This window comes from Anarhichas minor, unplaced genomic scaffold (genome assembly GCF_050575085.1).
Source record: "Anarhichas minor isolate MPS153535 unplaced genomic scaffold, ASM5057508v1 ptg000040l, whole genome shotgun sequence".
NCBI lineage: Eukaryota > Metazoa > Chordata > Actinopteri > Perciformes > Anarhichadidae > Anarhichas > Anarhichas minor.
Genome location: NW_027466486.1, coordinates 8,612,572 through 8,634,597, shown reverse-complemented (window position 1 = coordinate 8,634,597; position 22,026 = coordinate 8,612,572). Strand labels below are relative to the sequence as shown.

General features: G+C 40.5%; 1 protein-coding gene across 1 annotated transcript; it reads right to left on the bottom strand.

The window, feature by feature from the left end:
- Positions 1 to 13,649: 13,649 nt before the first annotated feature.
- Positions 13,650 to 15,744, bottom strand: LOC142968370 (homeobox protein six1b). The gene is made up of 2 exons (XM_076108204.1): positions 15,050 to 15,744; positions 13,650 to 14,179 (listed from the first exon to the last, which is right to left on the bottom strand). Exons 1-2 carry the CDS (start codon positions 15,607 to 15,609, stop codon positions 13,885 to 13,887), a joined length of 855 nt encoding a protein of 284 aa, XP_075964319.1. The 5' UTR covers positions 15,610 to 15,744; the 3' UTR covers positions 13,650 to 13,884.
- Between the last annotated feature and the right edge of the window lie 6,282 nt (positions 15,745 to 22,026).

Sequence of the window (22,026 nt, the reverse complement as noted above, 5' to 3'; positions counted from 1 at the left end):
ATATATATATATATAACCTTTTTAAATTTAAAATATTCTACTTTTAACTAATATTTATCTGACAGGTTTTTTGTTTCTTTGCAGATTGAGATTATTAATAGAAAATACACTCAGTGAGCAGTTTATTAGGTACACTTGTAGATTCTTGCAGCAATCCAAAAGCGACTGGTCTGCCTTAAAGTCTGCTTTAATGTTGCCAATAATGTTCAGTCTTTGTTAAAACTGTTGTATTAGTTTTAACATTGCAGTCGTAGTGATGTTGTACTGGACTGCATTGTATTGAGAGCTGTTCCTAATATTCTGCACACTTTATTAATGCAGGGAGGACAAACTGAAACACATTTTAATATAATATAATAATATAATGCAGTTTATTTTGATGCTTCAGTTTTAAATGGGAGTTGAGTATTTCTACACTTTGTTTTACTTAAAATATCTGAATACTTCCACCTGATCCTTCACCACTGCTAATAATAATAATGACAATGATGATAGTAATAACAATAACTATAATAATAATAATAATAATACAATGATGATAAAACACTGCAGCAGTGTGGCTAACGGTGATACTGTCACGCCGTCACATTTCACCCTCTCAACATGTCTCCTGAAGTTGTTGCGGTCACTCAGCAGGGGGAACTTGTCCTTTTCAGCAGGGCTTTTGTTCTCTGCTCTCATCCTTTTCAAACTAAAACACTCTCCATCCCATCCGCACTCCAGCAACTTCTATTTTGTAACCCCCATTGCTTGTTGTTTACAAGGTTAAACCTGAACTCACTGTGTGGTATAAATAAAAAATCGCCATCAAAATAGCTTGTTCCGAGGACCAAAGAAATCAACTGCGGGTTTTTTCTTATTTCTGTCAGTTCATTGTGCGAAAAGCAATGAATTTATATCAAAACATGTATTAAAAACCCGCTATTCTCCGCGCCCTTGGAAATGCAGCTATTTCGAGGTTGTTGTGCACCTTATTGTAACCCGGCCGATGTTTTTCTTCCCATCAGAAATGTTTTCTTCGCAAAGAATAAGAAACTATCTCATTTGTGTGTAGCTGCATTATCTTCTGAAGGCTTCACTGAATTGCTCTCTAAAGAATGAAACCGCAGACCAGAGACGCCCCCTGGTGGCCGTGATGTCTCACATGGATCTGCAGGGATCCTCGAAGTTTACCAAGCATTCCTAATGCATTTATCCCGGAACAATCTAATATGAAGTTAGATATCAGATTCTGGACACTATACTTCACCCAAGCACCTAACCAGTTTTACCTGTTGGACTAAATCCAAACCAAACATACTGAGAACAATTAAGTGAGTTTATGTATTTCCTATTGCTCTTAGGCGTAATGTTGTAGTATTCCCCCACCTATCTAAATACGTTTAAGCACACACAAAAAACATCCACATCCTATTTAATAATGTATTTAGCCTTAACTGTTCAGTAACACTTTCATTAAATTCTATCCTCCTTGATGCTGCTCTAACCGCTGTTACAAAGACGCCTATTCTGTCACAGAAATACTCTAAGATCCCTGCATTTTATTTTACTTTAACTTGCGATTCATAATTATTTCAACCTTTTTTAAATCGCCACATTTAAAGATATTTACTCTAAAGATTAGCAGAAGCATATAAAAAAAACACCTCATGTGTAGTTTGAGTGTGATTGTAAAACGTAAACTCCTTTCAAATTCCTCGAAACAATACTGAGGGAAATGAAGTGTCCTCTCAGTAGTAGCTGTCCTGACTAGATTTAAAGATGGGGTTTGACACAATGCACGTCCAAGGCTCCAGTTGAAATTTAAATAGAGGAAGCCATACTCCATAGAAGATAGCTTTATAGGGTCAGTAAATGCTGATTCTCTGCAGGAGACTTTCAGTACCATGGACAGAGACACAGTTGAGCTACTTCATCAATACACTGTTCCATAATATCCGTTCCATATCAGTGTGATAGCATTGATATTGTCTGGGTAACATCCCAAGTTAGTGTTTCACTTGTGCAATAAACCGTGTGTACAGTATCGTCTGCTTAATCACGTGTAGTCAGTCTCTCCCGCAGAGCGAAACCGCATTAACCATTCTGTTTATTTTCACATTTTCGCTTCTCCTCCGTTTCTCTATAGATTGACCAATTTCTTACTGCAATTTAGACATAATAACATCCTTTCAAAGACAAAAACCTTTCATAGTATTATACACTTCATGGCCAAAAGTATGTGGACTCCCAAATGTGATTGTTCGACATTAAAGCATATATAAGTGTGTGTTTATGCTAATCTGATGCATTTGATACATTATTAAAAAAATGTTATTGTGCCTCCTATAATCATATGTAACAACACATAAATAGGTAAACCTTATTGTTAATGTACTAACTCAATTTAATACATTTTCTTTACAGATACATTGTACTTTTTGGTAGATGATGAGGCATCTTTACTGTGGCTTACTTAAAATACTATAATTACTAATAAATTAATAATTGCCCTACATGTAAGGAAGTCACTACACTGTAGGTGTATTGATTGAACCACGACTGGAGTTCATAGGCTACTGATATTCTTCAAGTTATACCTCCACGAGACAGACATCGATTGGCCCCGTTTAGTTCTGCTTTAAAATCATGTCCAGGCTCCGATCAATCGATACATCGCTCCAACCTTGGCTCGTCTGCTTCGCTTACAAATCCGCTGTTTGTCAGCAGATACAATGCAGACAATGTGAGGCAATTATGTGAAGTCAGCCAGCGTTCACATCATCGGGCTGCTCTGCACACACAAAGAGGACTAATGTCAGCCTGGACCCTCCGCCTGCGACTGGAGCTGCAAGGAGCCTTTGTTTTTACAGACGCTGGCGACACAATGTGAGATGAAAAGATGTCCTGTGTTGTGGGGGGAAACTAATATGTCGACAGAGCAGATCTTAGATGAAGCTGCCTGCTAGAGGTCAGATGACCTGCAGCAAGTCAAGGACTGTGTCGATCTCACCGAGACAGGAGACTCTGAGAGCAAGAGAAAGTAGATCCTAAAACTTGGACAAACATTTCAATACAGAAATGTAGAAAGTGTTTTTTTGGCCGGTTATGTAACAGGTCTTTGAGCAGCTCTAAACGTGCCAGAAACCTAGATCTATTAGGCCAATCATATTTAAGAATGCCCCATCAAATTACCGCTGACTAATTGCCACACAGGGAACCTGGCTCTTTGGGACCCTGAGGATTTCGGGCCCTGAGGCAGTTGGTTTGACCAGATGTTGTGATAACGTTACTATTTGCAGGACTCGTGTATATTTTATGAGCTGATGGTTTCCATCTAAAATATTTTGTATTTTACATTGAGGGTAAATTATAGCCTAAGCGTGCCAAGAAAGACAAGTGTTGCTCAGGTCAGAGAGTGAAGTACAGTATTCGACCACTAGATGGAGACGGTGACTAAAGAATGAGACTTCCTATAGAAGCCTCGTTATATTTTATCCAGATATGAGTGGAGATTCTGTCAGTTTAAAAATATGCTTTTTTTCTGTGGCTAATTGATCAGCATTAATTTCTTCTGACTACTAAACTAAAACACTGACCTCACACATTCATTATTTATGTGGGTTTAATTACTATTGCGCCATTTATTAAGTAAACCTTTAGACATTTAAAAAAAACTTTTCAAGTGTTTCTTAAATGTGACTATATTCATGATCAATTGCATACATTGTTTTATCTTTATGAAAGTAAGTTTTTCTTCAGTAATTTTAAAAATATGACTGAAATATGACAAGTGCTGTGAGATTAATTTGTATGCTATTTTATATGCTTATCATAATTATTTTGATTATTTTGATTTCTTTTATTTATTATCGTATCCGTGGTTTAATTCATTTTATTTCCATTTAGAATGTATTAATTACATGATCCATATGATGTGTTTTACATTAACTTTTAACTTCCATGCTCATCTATCGCTCACTGAGATAAGCACTGTGACAGATAGTTTTGATGAAGACAAGCTGTCTTTTATAAGTTTAATTAAATAAAGAAAAGAAAACCCACCTGGTACTGTGTCGTGTCTGTACCTGCAGTACTGACGTTTGACCACAAGATGGTGGACAAGATCCATAGTGAAGAAGAAACGACTCAGCAGCGCTACAGCAGGTTTTGTACACTTCTGTCATATATTATATTAATGCAAAGCCTCATATTGCCAACATAGCCTTTAATGACTACTTTGATTAAGAAAATAAATAGGACAATGGCTTAAGAGGACGTGTTTTTTATTTTGTTTTTTTTCAGGCCTCCATTTAGGCTTCATTGAATTAGAGAATGGTTAACCTACATTAAGAATAACATTAACTGTACAAAGAGCTCTTTCAATGCATTTTTGACCGTGCATACAAACAAACTACAGGTACACCACATTCAATCTGAAGGTGTAAATGAGCGTACGGTATTGCTGAATGGAAGGTGTGAACGTACATGTGTAAGAAAGTGTTGAGGCAGGGCAAGGGCACCAGTTGGGATTTTTAAGGGGGTCTATATTTAAACTCTCTGGTCTCCAGTTTCTGCAGCTGTCGCCAAGTTTAAGTTCAGCACCTTGAGCCTTTCTCAGTCATGCTCTTGAGTTATAGTTATAAACCTGCCAAACTCTGAGACAGAGAGAGTGAAGCAGAGACCATCGTCTGTCCTTCATGTGCTGTCTCCTGGAGCTTCAGAAAGTCCAAATAGTCCCAGTGTCACTGAACTACAGCACCTGCCTAATTATCAGCTCATCCTTATCTTACGGCTCTACCAAAATCACTTCATAATCACACTATGCCACAATATTACTGCGCTTCTTCTAAAATGCTTAACCGACACTTTTATTGTTTGAGGGATCTTAGTTTCCCCCTTTTCATCCCCCTAAATTATATTATCAATTTTGACACTTTTTGTTATTGTATTGGTTTGTTTATCATAAAATCTAATATTTCTTTGACAGGAATTTGCAAGCCCCCATGGTTTCTCAAAGTCATACAATTGTTTGTAACTAATTGTAACTGACTATGGCATAATACACTGGATACAACCAATACCATTGTGATCATGTCACATACATTCCAGTTTTAGTTACAACCTGTCCACTAGCAGTTTTAGACATCGTATAAAAACAGACAGATGAGTAAATGATTCATAGTTTTTTTTATCTCTGTCTTTGTAACAGTCAAAGTGCTCGAATAATATCCACAAACAGATCAGAGCCCAAATATTTAGAGGCGATAACTGTAATATAGATTATGCTTTTCATACACCTTCTCAGAACCGCCAGCAAAAAGCTCCTCATTGCTGATAAAAACAATCGGGAGTCACTGTAAATAATTACTGTGTGAAACTAGCTCCCTGATTTATGTTTCTACTACTTTTGTACGTACCATGCAATACTGTTTTATAATGAATAATACTTTATTGGCTGTAATCGGCATGTCCCAGTCAGTACTGTAACAGGAGCACAGCAGTCTGTGCTGCTGTCGTGTCTTAGGACAGACCAGAACCTCTACGGAAACAAGATATTTCAACTTTTAGTGTTTTTATCGGTTTCATATGCTGTTTACATTTTGTGTCTATATGTGCTCGTGTTTTATGTTGGTTTGAATCTGTGTGCGTTTGTTGTTGTGTTGGGTCGTTTTATGACAAAATGAAACAAAACCAAAGTGTCAGAATTGTATCAACTGTGATGTTTGGTGCTTTTAAACATTTGAATTCTGTATGAAAAGCAACACAAAATGCATCGACTGTGAGAAACTACGAATTTCAGAATTTCACACTGTTTTGAGAATAATGATTTTCATGTATGCCAAAGCAACTGAAATTTAATCTATACTGACTTTAAGAATACATGTATATGTGTCTTTCTGTAAATGTTAGTGAGTACTCTTCCAGTTAAACATTACTTTACTCAACCATAGCTATTTGGTTTTTTTTAAATGATCAAACTATCTCTGTGTGGTTGTTTAAAATCGTCACTGTGGGTATATATACTTTGAAATATATACTTAAAATGAATGGAAACAAAGTATTCCAGTAAAATCAGTGTGCTGAATGGAAATGTAAAATCTTCAGGACAGGTCTAAATACCCGATCTCATTACTGATCTTTCTCTCCAGGTTTTCCTGCAGGCAGCAGCAGGCAGTTTGAAGTCATGCAGCCGCAGGATGATGAGAAGGCTTCCTCTTTTCTGCCACTTCTTTGATGGGTGAGTGGATTTACACAAATGTTTTTCCAACTGTTCCAAAATGCAGCCTTGATAAAGACATTTCAGCCAGATGACAACTCTTCTGTGAGTAATTATAGCTGCCGCATATGATAAACATGTTTCTCACATAGGACAAAGATCCTACTAATTTAGCACTCCGGCCTGTACTTTGTAAGTACAAAGACAATCATTCATCCTGCAGACAGACTAGATGGATGGATGGATACATAGATAGAAAGAAGGATAGATGGACAGACGGACTCTGTGTCTGCTGAAGTAGCGCCTACTGTCCAGCGGCAGCTCTGTGCCTAATAACGGAGCTTAGCTGGCATACCAGAGCCGGTGGCACATTGGTGTAGCGGTAACTCAGAGAGAGCCTGGTAATTACCACCGCCCGCTGACACCATGCTGCAAATGCACCAGTCAGCACTTAGAGAACCAGCGGAGCATTTCCCCCTCCCTCATGCTGCCAGGATGCCCTGGTGATCAGCCGTGGCACACACGTTATTAGAGGGAGGAATATGCTCTCCCCAAACAGCAGAAAGAGAAGAAAGTATGATCTCCTTCTACTTCATTAATACAAATCTGAATGCGGTCGAGTATTCAGAATATGGTTTCTCCCGCTGATCTTTCTCTCTTTCTGCCCTTGTCTTGGATTCACTCGATTGGGCCATAAGCACTGAATGAGGAGTCATGAAGGCTTTCTCTCAGGAGAGGCCCTCTGGAAAACAAACTGCAGGGCCGGAATGGGAAGTTTATTTTGCTTGGTGCATGAATATCTGTGGGATGTGGGGCTCTGTGCACAGAGGGCTGCAGGAGCACTCCAGTTTCATCACTGCAGCACCCTCCTCCTCTTTCACTGTCTGAGGAAATAATTTCAGTTCACCCCCCCCCCCCACTGCATCCTAATAATTCCTAATCCCTCACTCATCTTAATTTCATGCCTTCTCTTCTCTCCTTGCCCTCTGTGTTTCCCTCCCTGTTCTTCTATCATCTGCAGGCTGAAATAGGCCCAGCAGCAGCTTTTCTCTGGGCCTTTTGTCCCTGCTCAGGGAGACGTTTGGCACACAGAGGATCGTGTTACAACTTTCATTTCCTGAATATTTTTCCTTTTTTTTCTGTGTGGAAACCAAGAAGGGTATTTTATCCTCCTGCTCTGCAGCATGAAGATGAAGGGCGAGGGGAGCGAGATGGCAGCTCAGATTCGGGCTGCTGTCACTCCAACGTCGGCAAACAAATAAAGTACAACCTGCACGTAGCTCCAGGGTCCTGGTGGAGCGTAGCTGGGCTGTGGTTTGGGCACAGCGGGGGTGTGGATCGTGTGTGTGAAGTAGGGGGGCTTGGTTACTTGAGATATTTGTGAGCCCCAGGATAGGTGAGGTGATGCCCTTTGGGAGCGTGAGGTATATTTCATTATCCCATATCCCATACCACTTCCTCTTGTTGTGTCTGCCACCCCTGCCCCTCCCATAAAAGCCTATTCAGCCAGAGCAGGGATGTGTCTGTGTTTGTACCTGGGGATCTTTCTTGGCTGGATATAGAAGCAGAACAACAACCAGTAAAGTGGTAACAGTCTGCACAATTATCAATTATTAATCCTGTTGTGAAATAATGCCCATTATATGAGACCAAACCTAGTCACTATGGCTCTAGTTATGTCTGGCTCCTTAAATACAGCTGTTTTATGTTCAGTAATAAAAAGACTATGCTTGAGATGCTTTTTTGTGAATTTTTAATTTCATATTTTTTAACGTCAGTAAATGAACTTCCCAGGATAAGGCTGGCATTACTCTTTATTTGTCCAAAACCAACAATGTCTTACTCCATCTTTCAATAATTTGGGACTTTCCATTGCTGCCTGTGGCTCTCAGCTCATGACTTAAGTCAAACATATAGTTTTATTTTTTTTTAAAGATTTAGTGATTTCCTAAAACATCTGGGTACTGTAGTTTTTTATAAAATGTTACTCAAACAGAAGTAAATTGTGCATTTGTTAGGGACTACTTCCCCCCCATGGATTAATCAGTGAGAATGTATGCCATCAGGACAGTGTTTGTTGGATTGACTCAAACTAAACTTCAGCGCATAGTCAACACAATGAAGGAACATGTCACCCAGTGCAACTGTGTGGCTCAATGATTTTTTGTTTTTGTTTTTTGGACAATGATAAAGCTTTGGATACACAGACAATACTTGTGAATGGAATCAATTCATTGTTGGTTTTAGTCTTTTCGTGGGATTTGTTGAGAATAAGTAACATATAGAATATCACCAGACATCTGCTTTAAATTAAAGCAGATTTATCTGTCTTTCTATTTTGTTTGTGCTCTTTGTGATCTGATTTACATTTTTTGCATTTAAATTGAATATGAGACTGTAGTTTAAAATTCAGCCTCTAAAAGGGACCCAGATTAGATTAAACAATGGTCTCTTTTCTAAAATGTAAATCAGTAACTTATTACGTTTTACACCTATAATGAAACTATCAATACTTCAATTGATGTCGGACATAGAACTCTGTTTACAGTTTCTTAACCTGCTTCAAACTCTGCATACATTCAGAGCATCAGTTGTGTATTAATCCGCAGCTAAAAATATTCCCCAATAAGCACTATTTATTTATGATTGAGTAACGTTTGCTAAAAACTACAGTGACCAGCTATTTGTGAGAATTGTAGAACCTTTTTATGAAATGAAACTATTAAACTATTGTGACCGTTTTTTTAAAGATGCAGATCTTCAGTAGGAACCAATCGGCTGAGAGCCACAAACATCCAACGCATTGCTCGTTTTGGTCTTTTCATTGTTTTGTTTTTGATGATAAGAAATGTATCGAATAAACACCAGTCTTAACCTATAAAGATTGCAAAAAGTGACAATACAATTGCTCCTTTTCTAAAATGTAAATTTTCTTTGCGGAACATGCTATGGATTAAATATCTGCACCTGTACTTTTATTTCCACTTAAGCATACTGCTCCTGCCCCCTACTTTAAATTGTCTTGCTCTCGATTCAATCTTTTCTTTGTCTCTCCTTCATCACACATGTATGTATCCCATCACAGAGAAATATTTACAGTTGAATTATCATATTGTAGTGTTGGATAGAATACAGATCTGTTTTAATTTGGCTTTGAAGGGCTGTAACTTACTGAGAAAATCTGTTTAGTCCTCACAAATGTATCCCAAAAAACATCCCAGACTGAAGTCACTTTCCTGATCAAACATATGAGACTAATGCCACTATCAGCTTTCTCTCCAGGCTCCAAAAATATACATATCTGATTTTTAGCAACCAGAGCTGGGTTTTGTCTCTGGAGGAGAACAAGATGGTTTGTTATATGAGCCTTTGCCTTCTGGCCACATTTTCTTCTTTTTTTTTTTACACTAGTCCTCTATCGTAGACATTACACACGTCTTATCTTGTCCTTTTGTCTTTTCCTCTTGTAACATATTACAAAATATCCCTCCTTCATCAGGTAATGTATATGATGCTGTCCTTCATTTGACACACAACATGCTATTTAACACCCTAATAGGTAGGGATCGTCTGCAGAGTCTCCTTCTCCTCGTGTCTGAACTCTGGGTCATACATCACTCATCCGACTGGAAGAAAGAGATAAATATTTCTCTCAGCTCTATCACATAGGAGCTTCCTGTTAGGACGAAAAGGCTTCCTACTCTCTGGCTCGCGGCTCCCACATCAGTATAATTAACATTTCTCAGACGCAGTAGCATAATCCCTCTTATCTCTTATGTCATAGAAATAAAGCAGACGCCTGCCCCTGCCATCTAGAATTTTCTTTACTTTAATCAGTTTTATTTCTACTGATACCCACAAACTCCAAGTCACCTCCCCCCCCCCCCCCCACACACACACACACACACACTGCATCTGCCTCTGGGTACGTCCAGGCAGGAACATTGTCAGATCCATGCATCATTGGTAAGAAAATCTCTCTACCCCCCCCCCCCCCCCCCCCCCCACACACACACACACACACCACCGCCCCTCCTGCCCCTCTGAGGCAGACCTGAAAAGATCCTTTTGTCCCTCATCACCCGCCTGCTCCGCTCTCTCCCCCGTCTCCCCTCTCTCCCCCCTCTCTGACACACACCCCTCATACAGCCTGTGGTTATGGATACCTGGGACTGTCTCACACCCGGCTCCTGTGTGGGGTAAAGCTACCTGCAAGCACCAGACCATGGAAAGGCAACCAAAAGTTCCTCATCTTTGGTTTTTGTCCTTATAGGAGATGCCCACTGACTCTGATGCCAGAGAAAATATTAAGCCAGCTGAGGCCGACGGCGCAGGCTCACGCCGACTACTCTCCATGTTTATTTGCACAAGTCAGGGCCCTTCCTGCTGTTGATTTAGAGACACTGCCACTTACGCCTATGAGAAATGAAATGCCCTTTTGATGACTCAGACTCTGTTTGCCATCAGCAGCTGTTGTTGTTGGCACCGGCCTGCTACAGGCTGACGTTACCTCCAGCTTTTGTCATCTAGTCTATAGGCTGGAGCACGCCTACCATTTGCACTTGTTGCGTGGCTGATGAGAGGAAGACACAGTGGCTGATACAGCAGATAGATTTATGGCTGCAGTCGTTGTCCCTCCTGATTCGAGAAGCGAGGGATTCGAGCGTGATTAAAAGCACTGTCAGAGTTTCCGTATCGGATTGATTTTAGTCTCTTGCACATCCTGAAGGTGACTCTGATAGCCTCCCTCTGTCATGTGGCACAGAGCCTTTTTAATCCTTGCTGTGTCTGTACCCTGCCGGACATGTTGTCCTTAGATTAACAGGTATGAGGAGTCTCTTTGCTGGCTTTGTGATCACCTGTTTGTTAATTTGTGAATATTTAGCCACACTGAGTGCCAACGACACGTGCTGTTGTCAGAACTATGATCTGCAGGACCTCTGCTCTCTGCTGACCTCTGCTGAATGTGGCATATAGGCAATATTGTTCGATTCACAGGTATGGGCTGTTATAAACGTTGTTATCCTAACGTACTGCTACATACAAGTTAAACCATTTGTTTATACAATAAATTCAATTGTCCTGGACAAACTTGTGAAAATATCCCTTAATGCTTTCAATTTCATATTTCAAAAATACAGCTGGTCATATAATCTACATTGTGACTTCTCCATTAAGATAAATAAAATATAGATAATCATCTACATCTACTTCTATGTTTTGTTTAGCTTTTTCTTCAGGAATAATTTTGTAAAAACACATCACATGTTTGTTGGCATTTTGAAGTTAAACTCATACTTTCAGCTTGAAGGTAAAATGCTAAATGAAATCTCACCAGTGGTATCAAGTACAGTAACATGAAATCAGACCACACCCACAAAATACGGATAAAGCATATAGAAGGAGTTTGTGAGTGTTAAACACTTAATAAGTAATACCTAACTGCGTTTTTTCTTAGCTTTAACTTTTTTGCCAGAAATATTTAATATTACAGAACAATAGTTTTAAACTAATAAAGTTCAAGAATATACTCGAGTATTTCCATTTAATGCTACTTTCACTTCTACTCTACCACATTTCGGGGAAATATACTTTTTATTAAATTTAACTGAACCTTTGTATTCATGAAAAATGCAATGCATTGTTATAGATTAAACAACCAAACATATAAAATAACGCCATTTTTTTTGCATTTGCATCTGTAATAATTATCTCAATAATAGCATTCTAATAACAAAAAAACATTTTTTTTCTGCCAATGACTGTATTTTTAGTTAACATTTTGAATGCAGGACTTTTCCACGATATTAACTATTTTAAAATGTGGCTAATTGTACTCAAGTAAATGATCTGAATGCTTCTTCCACCACTAACTCTCATATATTAGATTAGAATTGTAAAAAGAAGAAACACTGACCAAAAAGCCTGATGATGGAAGGTCTGCTGAGGACATTCAGACAGTCACATCACTCAAACACAACCATATGGATCTCCTGTAGGTGATAGATGGGCAGCACTGCCTGGTGTTTTTAGTAGACCTGAGGGGTTCAGAGAGAGAGAGAGAGAGAGAGAGAGAGAGAGAGGGGCCTCTGAGATGCAGAATACCTCAAGGTCCCTCCACTGAAGCCGGGCGTTGCAGCCCTGCAGCCCTGCAATCTTTGCAATCAGGCGGTAATGCTAGCAGCGACTGTTTCAGATTATGCTCAGGAAATCCTCTGTGCTCTCTGCTCAAAACAATTTACCCTGACATGAGCCCAAAGAAGAGTGTAGGGGGTGGGGGACAAGAGAGCTGTCCTCACCAGATTCCTGCTCTCAGACCACCATATTCTCATATTCTGTCCTACAAATAACCACTTTATTTATTAGTATTATTATCACATTGTTGTTGTTTACGATGGAAATTATTATGATGACCTCTACAAGAGTGGGAGTGTCTGCTAACAACCCTGCTAAAACTAATATTTTAGCAATATGTCTGTATGTCTTATTATAGCCCCTACAATTTGTTTTGTTTTGTTTATAGGACATATTGATTTCATAAGGCAGTGGACTTTAAACTTTTTCATATGGGATGTTTGCCATGTTTGTGTCAGAATATCCAGAGCTGGTATATAAAGGTTGAGTAGTGGCTCTTTCCCATGGCCCGGAACCGACAGAACAAACTCTCGGAGAGAGCAAAGAAAACACGGCAACAAAAAGCCAATGATCCGCAGCACTCAGGCTAAAAATGACAAGAAAAAAAACAAAAAAAACCACTTTCTCCTCGAGCCAAATACTGTAGTCCTACGTATTAGAGCCACTAAGCAGACACGATAATCAAAGGAACCAAAGCTGGTTACAACAGCCTCCTGGCAGACAGCTGCTCATGTTGACTCACATTTGTGTAATTAAATTTCCCTTTATGACTCTGTGTTTGAATTCTATGTTTTGAATTATCATTATTATTGTAAAAAAAAAAAAAAGAATCCGTAGAGCATGTTTAGTGTTTAACACGAAATTACTCATGATGTTTGATCGAGATTCATATCCCACCATTGTAGATTTGATTTGGTCGGCTGCTTTGCATGCAATTTTTTTAAATCATTAAATAAATCAACAAAAGAACAAGGATTTTAATGAGTAAATTAATTACGTTCTTTCCTCCAATTAACGATTAATTAATGGTAAATAATTGTCAATGATTAAAGACCCGATTAATTTGGTTTGTCTGAGGGACAGAATCTAGGACACATTATTGTCTAATTTTTTTCTCTAAATACACAAATAACACAGAGACAAATGTATAACTTTTGTTTTATTGGAAACTATTACCATGACTCTAATGAAAACGTTACCTCTTAGTTTCCATCGCAGGAGGTTGCTATAATTCTTTTATCTCAACAAAATATCATAAATTAAGCATATGGGCAGTCCAGTTAAGTGTCTCGTTGAGTTAAGAGTTTCAGGCAGGTCCTGTTTGTGTGTTTTCCTGTGCAGGAGATGAGAAAAGCTCCTGTCAGTGGGGATATACAGGTTAAGCGCATAAAGGAATTTTGTTCTAACCAAATTTAACGACAGACAAGTCAGTCTATATTATAAGGTGGGCTATAGTGTTATTTCATTAATGTTCTCAATCTGATACACTTATCAGTCTTCTTTTTGGGGTTTTTGTTGTTGTTGTAAAATAGAACAATCTGGCAGCCTCTTTAAGAGCCCAAATCCACAAGACTGGAGGTTAGAGGTCCCAACAAGGAGTCCTGCAGTTGGTGCGGGTGTCCGTGCATGCTGTGGACCGGCTGAGGGGGCCCCAGGCCGGACATGGGGTAAGCGGAGGCCCCGGGGTGGTTCATGTTGCCCTGAAGCAAAAGCGCTGAGTTCTGGTCGGGGCTCTGTGGTGGAGAAAACTCGTCCTCCGAGCTGGACATGAGAGACTTTCCTCCGTCCAGCGGGGACAGCTGGTTCTGTTTGTTGCCGCCTGCGTTGCTGTTTTCACTGTTCTCTCTGGAAACGACAACAAGGAGGAATGAGAGAAAATATACGCACATTTCGGAAGATTAAATCCTCATGTTGACATTATATTTTGGAGTAAAAAGGGCAGCATAAAAGGCAGCTGTAATTATTATTTGTAGTAACTCCAAAAATATAGACTGGTGAGTATAGGCCTAGCCTTGAAGAAAAACTAATCAGAGAGGTTTAGTTATTTGATTTCCCTGTCATTTTGTATAAAATACTTTATTTCTCCTCATGTTGGTTGATATTTCCCGATAACTTAAAAAATGAAAGGTAAACCACGTGTTAATGTTACTCCACCGTTACCCAGTTTAACCTTTAACACGTACCTCAAAAGTAGAAAGTTGTTGTCCACAAATGTGCCCATATTGCTTTTTGTATTTCCCACCACTATTAAACATGAGATTATTTTATTTCTGACGCGGATGTTTTTTTTTTAAGATTACATGTTTATGTTACAATTCAGACTCAAGTCAAACGGGACAGATTCTGTTGAAGAAAGTCCATCATTTGTCAACAACACGCTTCTGTTTACCATCACTGTTATCATTTGGGGACTAGACATATCCAACATTTTTAAATTTAAAAAATAAATAGTTAAACTTCTTAAAATAAAAGGATTTCGATCAGAAATACAATAATATTTATTTCCCTATGTTTCCACTTCCTTTATAGCATAGCATAGCTTCCTTTATAGTATAGCAGACTGTTATTCCTGCACTTTCTGTTGGCTGCTTGTAGCCACATTTTGGCAATATTTCATTCTAACTCGAACCTTAATTTTGCTCTTGAAACGTGCAAAAAAGTAAACGTTTTTGTCTATAAATAACAGGCAGCACTGCGGCTGTGTCAGTTACGTACCTCTCTTTCGCCTCTGCGGCTCTGTCTCGCTGCCGTCTGTTTTTGAACCAGTTGCTGACCTGCGTGGTGGTCAGTCCTGTGGCCTCGGCCAGCTCTCTCTTTTCCCGCGGGGACGGATAGGGGTTGTGCGTGTACCACTCTCTCAGGACGCCCCTGGACTTCTCCTTAAAGCAGTAGCTGGTCTCCTCGCCGTCCCATATTGTGCGGGGCAGCGGGAATTTCCTCCGCACCCGGTACTTCCCTACAGCTCCGAGCGGCCGACCGCGCAGCTTCTCCGCCTCCACGTAGTGCGCCTTCAGCCAGAGCTGCTGCAGCTTCGGGTGGTTGTGCGGAGAAAACTGGTGGCTTTCCAGAATCTTGTAAAGCTCTCTGAAGTTCCCCCGATGAAAGGCCACCACTGCCTTGGCTTTGAGGACACTTTCGTTCTTGTGGAGGTGATCACACGCGGGTAGAGACCACAGGAAGCGGCCGAGCCTCTCCAGGTTTCCTCCCTGCTGCAACACCTCGCAAACGCACGCCACTTGCTCCTGCGTAAACCCGAATGACGGTAATATAGACATGATGTCCAGGCTCCCTCCTGCGTCCAAAAACGCCGTTATCCAAAACGATAGCTGTCGTTTGTTTTCTGTGTTTATAGTTTCTCGTCGCTACGCAATCCAGCGCAATCCGGACGCGCAGCACAGGCCTATAGGCTATCCTCTCCACTCCAGCCCCTGATGCGCGCAGCAGATTGGGATGTTGATTGTTGGGACAATTTGTTCCTGTTGGAGATATGTCAGGCTTAAAGGGAGCCTGTGCGTTACGGTGATTGGCTCTCCTTCTGCCCTGCACCGTGTACAGCAGAGCAGGACTGAGTTTGCAGCTCCGTTTCCTCCCCAGAGGCAGTGCGTCAGGGGTTGAAATAGGAGCGCTCTCCCACCTCCCGCCCCCACAGTCCCTCTCCCGCCGCAGCAGAGGGAGCAGAGACGCACCCAAACACTAATCAATTATTACAGACCTCTTAGAAAGCCATATTAACATGTTCTGAATATACATCTTCTGTAATGGTGGTGGTTATATAGGCTACCGGTTTTCCCACGTGGGTCAAACCACACACTGCATCTCGATACCTTATCGGTAATCACAGTCAGTGGAGGGTAAACCCACAAAAGACACAAAGCTTTTTATCTGTGAGGGGAAGTTTGTCTATGTTAAAGGGCTGAAACACGCACTTAAACCCGCTCACATAATCAACTCATGGCAGTAGCCGACAGATCATTTTCATAAAAAAAACAACCCACAGTTAAAAATCTTAATTGATTTTTGGTTAGATTTGTGTTTTTTCCCCAACTGGAGGTTTATTTACCATCACAGCTGATCATGGTTGACGCCCACTAGTTTAATTACATGCAGATTTAACATTTTGTTGTATCCCCGTGCACCTTTCATTACCGAAGCCGTTTATTTTACGAGGTGATATAATTTAATAAGTTCCTATGATTGTTGGGTACATGCGTGCCATTACGCTCGTCTTTTATATGAGAAACATACCTGACAAACGTGTTATTGGACGAAGACCACCAGGAAGTCAGCCACAAGAGTGTGTGAGAAAGAGAGGCTGAGATGAAATGCCTCATGGTTAGAGCTTGAGAGACATCTTCAAAATTAGAAATATCAGACAAACACACATCCAGCAGCATTCACACTTCCCGCTCAAATTGGCAAAATAAGGAGTTTCAGAATTTAGACCTATATGTCGAGCAGCAATGCTGTTGGTTAATGAGATTAAGTTTTGTTTTTATAAAGACAATTTCCTCGCTTTGTGTTAATGGATTTACAAATCAATATTAAATACCGTCGAGACAGATATAACAGAGCCCTCGCGCTTTATATTTGTTGTTTTATGCTTATTTCATCACGTGTTTCTGAAGAGGCTGCAGCCTGCAGCCTGCAGCCTACATTTATATTTCAAGGATTAGACGGGCACCGCTCTGGCTCCAGTGTTTTCTGTGGGGTGAAACACTAAACCAATCCATTAGTAAATTAGTTCTCTGCCACACTGGATCTTGGTGGCGCAGTTGTTGGTTTGAGCCATATAGATCACATTTCTTTATCTGCACCAGCGTCTGAAACTAAGCACCCTTTCATTGGGCCTATGTTAAGGAACAAGATTTGACCTATAATATTGAACTTAAACAAATTCACACAAAACGTTTTGAAAAGATTAACCCTTTCTTAACGGATTTATTTCTATACAACTTTTGTTTTTCTGGCGACTATCACCTGAAAAAACAGACATCCACGAGCTGTGGAATATCTTATCTAATGTAACATACATGATTTTATGGACTAATACGTTTACATAGAAAAAAAAAGCATTTAGGCTACTGAAAAAATATAATTTGATTTAGGCAGAATGACTGTGATAATTTGGTTAGGTGGTTGGATATGCTTATTTTGTGTTGGCCTATAGTGTAAAATAGAAAAAGGTAAAACTTCATCATATGTCCACATTTTTACCATGATTTATTTTGACTATTTATCAGATAGAAGACAGGAGCTAAACAGCTAATTTCCTCCTAAATGGATGACATGTATCTCACCGTGCTGAAATGAAAGTTTGTCTGGGGGAAATGTCTGGTCATTGGCTGAATCATGAAGTCACTGTTATTTAACAATACCTGCGAGGGGTATTTGTTTGCAATATTTGTAGCAGTGTCATCAGCCTGCAGACGACTTATAGACACTGATAATGTCATGATAATCAATAAAAACGTAAATTCTCTTACACATTAATAATTTATATAACAGCCTAATTTTCATGTTTTTAGACAACAAGCCCCTTCATGCCATACTGCTTAAACATGGTTATGTTTGTATATCTTCTAATGTAAATAAACTGTGTCTTTAGTGGACACAGGCTCTCAGGCCACTTGAGCTCGGGTCTATAGCAGCACTCTGCTGTGTGTAAAACCTCAGTGCTTCAGTAAATGAGCTGTCTGATGAGCGGCTCTCGGGTTTCTCTAATATCTCTACCACATTGCGCCGCGCCTCCTCCTTTAACCCGAGCAGCCCGGGGGGCGAGATTATTTCAAGATGTGGACTCTCCGCCTCTAACACGGCCAGTGCTGGGCTCCTCATTCCCCGACAAGTAATGCAATACTTAGGTAGGCTATCACTCGTTACTCCTCACAAAATGGGACTTGCAGAAGGCAGGGATTCCTTACTCTCGTTATTTTCTCTCCGTTGAACTCCTCAGCTTCCTCCAACAACCTCACTAACTCAGCCTGCCCCTCTCTCTCTCTCTCCTGGGGCTCAGGGCTGCTAAATATCATGGATGTTCCAAGTTTTAGTCATTCATGCCTTTCCGGAAAACTCAAAATGAGTCACAATGTTTTAACTGCGAGCAAATAAACGTGTTGCCATTTCCCATTCAACTGTTTAAATGTGAGGTAGGCCGAGGAGAAATGTGGGCCCTTTGCTTGTTGAATTATTCCACCTCATGATAGAAATTTGGAGGGGGGAAATGACTGATTAATTATTGATGGATGCATTGGCTGTTTAATAGAAATTCGTTAGCATTACAGGAAAAAAACGAACGAAATGCAACGGCGACTGTGGGAGAAAACGGGTCTCAACTCAAAGCACCAGAAAACACTTCATAAAAATGTCATCATCAAAAAGTTCGTGTTTCCTCTTGGAGAGTTTATTTTCGTGAAAATCTGAAGGAAAAGTGACCCGACCACTGGCTCACTGAACAGATGGTTTTCACTCTACCTAAATCCAAAGTGCTATTTCAGCTGTATCGACTTGAACAAAGCCGATACTGTTTAAATTAAGTGAAAAGTGTCTGATTTGGTCCCCAGGGTTTGGTTTTTTGGGGAGAGATTTTGGTGACATTCAAGGGTGTCCTCTTACTGCACTGACAAAAAACACACAATTAGAATTTATTTAAAACATCAGCAAACCCCACAATAAAGCGTCTTAATTATAAGTCAAGCTTATTTTACATAAACATTGTCACACATGAAAATGCATTTATTAATTTTATTATCACAAAATACATAACTGGCTTTACATATGACTAAATACTATAAATGAATTAACCTAATCAATGGTAGGACATATCATTGGCTTACAGTGTCTGCTTATAAGATGTCCTAAATGTGTCTTTAATTAAGAGTTAAAGCGGTTTATTCTGTGAGGTGTAATGCAGTGAGAGAGAAAAACGTCCCTCAAAACAAAACACAACTGTTGACATGAGTGAGTTAAATGAAATTGGAGCTGCAATTATCAGCTTAACAGAGTTTCCTGTCATGTTGGAAAATTAGACCTGGTACAAGTGCACTGGGGTTAGCCCCCCATCAAAATCATTACGCATTTCCTCAGAGGACCACCTCCACAAATGTGCAATTACGGCCTCGGCTTTTACAGTGCTCTGCTCGGTAAACACGACTTGGGCATATAGATGATTTGTTTTAGGGAAATCCTTTTTGTTTTTGTATTTCTTTCGCTGCAGGGCTGGAGTACGTTATCAAACCTGGCCCGGCAGACAAACACGTAAACAAACAAAAGGAAGGACGTGTGCTACCTTGTGTGCCTGCTGGCAGGGAGGGGGCGCCATGACAGTGCTATCATTCAAGACACGATGTGACTCCTCAGAGGATGAGGTGTTGCATGTGTTTTAGCGAATGACACCGTTTTAGAAGGCAGAGCAGCAGGTGAGTGTGCATCTCCACTGATCATGTCAGGCCTCATCTGCTGCTGCTCCTGTTACAAAGTGCCGTTTTTCTCTTTGGGAAATACTGTGGGCTGGACCTGATGCTGCCTCCCAGCTGCTGCCTGTGTGAGCATGTGTGAGTGTGTCACATTCACACATGCACACTTGCAAACTGTCCTTCTGACTTGTGCTTTCTGTCCTTGTAGACCAGAACAAACCAGTGAATCACACTGTTTTGCGTCTTCTCTTTCCTTTACTGGATGATGAAGTGCAAATACCTTCTACCCTGCCAAGCAACAACTCAATTATTTTAAGTGGAGGTAAGAGAAAAAGCTACAAGAGTTGAGGACTTTTATTCCGTCTAGTTCATAAACACCATCTACTTGCCACAACCTCGGAGGAGCCGAGAGTAGATTTTGTTTCTGCCAGGAGGGAGAAGTCCTCTCGCATGCCTTGGCCAGTAGTGGTGGGTCTGTGCTGGTACCCGCTGACCCCTGCCCTCTCATTAGTGGGACGTGGAGCAGTGGAGTACCGTGCTCCCCAGGTCATGTTACATATGGCTTGCAGTCTGCTGCGCCGCATTAAATGTCAGCTTTGAAACCATCTGAAAGATCAGAGGTCAGTGTTTTTAATAAGGCCAGAGTTCTGGGGGAGTTCCCTCTTTTTTACTGCTCACCCAAGTATGTTTTACATTGCATATTTGAAATTGTGGACAAAATGATCCACTAGATATGGGGGTGTCCTGATTTTTCACACATAAAGGGAGCAGAAAAAAAACAGCTAGCTGTATTCAGTCCCCATGAAAAACATACTACACATCTTCCGTGGGGGAACAATCGTGCTCCTTCCCTGTCTAATTTATAGGCACAATACAAAGGTGGAATTTGGAGTTTTCTGTGGCCCCCTCCCCGTGAGACCCACAGACCATGCTGCGAATGGGATATTGTTCTGGGCTCCAACAAAGCTGTTTTCACCCTCTTCAATATTACAGGAGGAGTTACCTGATACCTAACAATCAGCTAATCCACTGCCCATGGCGACGAGGTCACCTGTGCACAGGTAACTTTATCCCGGTTGCCTGCCTCTCCCTCCCTTTCCCGCTAGTCTCTCCCATTTTTTTTCTTCTCTCTCTGTGCCTCAACAGTGAGCACAGACAATCAGCCTCTGTTTATTTAGGTCATCAGTTAGATCATATATAGCTCCTCCAGCCAGGATCCGCTGAAAGGACAACTCCTATAATCCAACACAGACACGCTGTGAATGAAGTAAAATCCCCCGCTGTTCGTCCATTTGTCAAACTTTGAATCCATTTTATCTCCTTGCTGGTTTGGTTTGGGTGCACACTGAGTGAACAAGCATTGGGTGGAAATTCATGACTTTAAGGAGAATCCCTTCAAGCCACGAGAGGACTCCAGGCACTTTTCTGGATAGAGACTCAGTGTCTGTGAGTGACAGCACCTCAGATTCATTCCTCCACATGTTGAAGTAGCGGGTAGCTGGGGGGTTAGGGGTGGGGGGGTTGTTCGGCCTTCGCTCAGTGAATAACCGTTGGATTGGACTGAGCTATAGGGAGCTGCAGACCCCCCACCCAAAAGGAGCTTTACCTCTGGAAATCTCATTGCTGTTTATTTGAATTACATGGGCTGAGATGAGAAAAGGAGGGCTAATGAACTCCAGGTTGCCAGGCATGTGTAAACGATCACTGCAGGTTTGCAGAGAGCAGCACCAGGCTGCTGGATTACTGCATGCCACTGACCCCCCAATCCTCACAGTTTGGCTGCCTAGGACTCCTAAATGTTGGGAAGATACTGTATGCTTTTTATTTGGCATGAACTTACTGACATATTTTGTGCCTAAAATATTGAAAAACCTCAAAGATCTTTCCTTAATTCTATCAGTCATCGTAAGGCTAAATTTGTTAGGAAGAATAAAGAAAATATCAGTATTACGTTTTTATAAATATAAACTTTTATTGCAGTATGGAGATTTAGAAAAATACATTCACATAATTTCAGATAACAAACATAATTCAAACTAAGATTACAAAAAACAAATGACCATCAGTTTTACTATTTGCCCACGACTCATTTTTGGTATATGACATTAAAGCACTGAGGATACTTTCATTGAAACATCCATTCAAATTGATGGGATTGTGTCATAAATCCTGACAAAGAAAAGTATGTCTTGTCCACTTGTATGAAGACGTGTGATGCACTGATAGATGTGCATATGGTGTGAGTTGGCTGTAAGGCTGAAATGTGCTATTATGGTCATG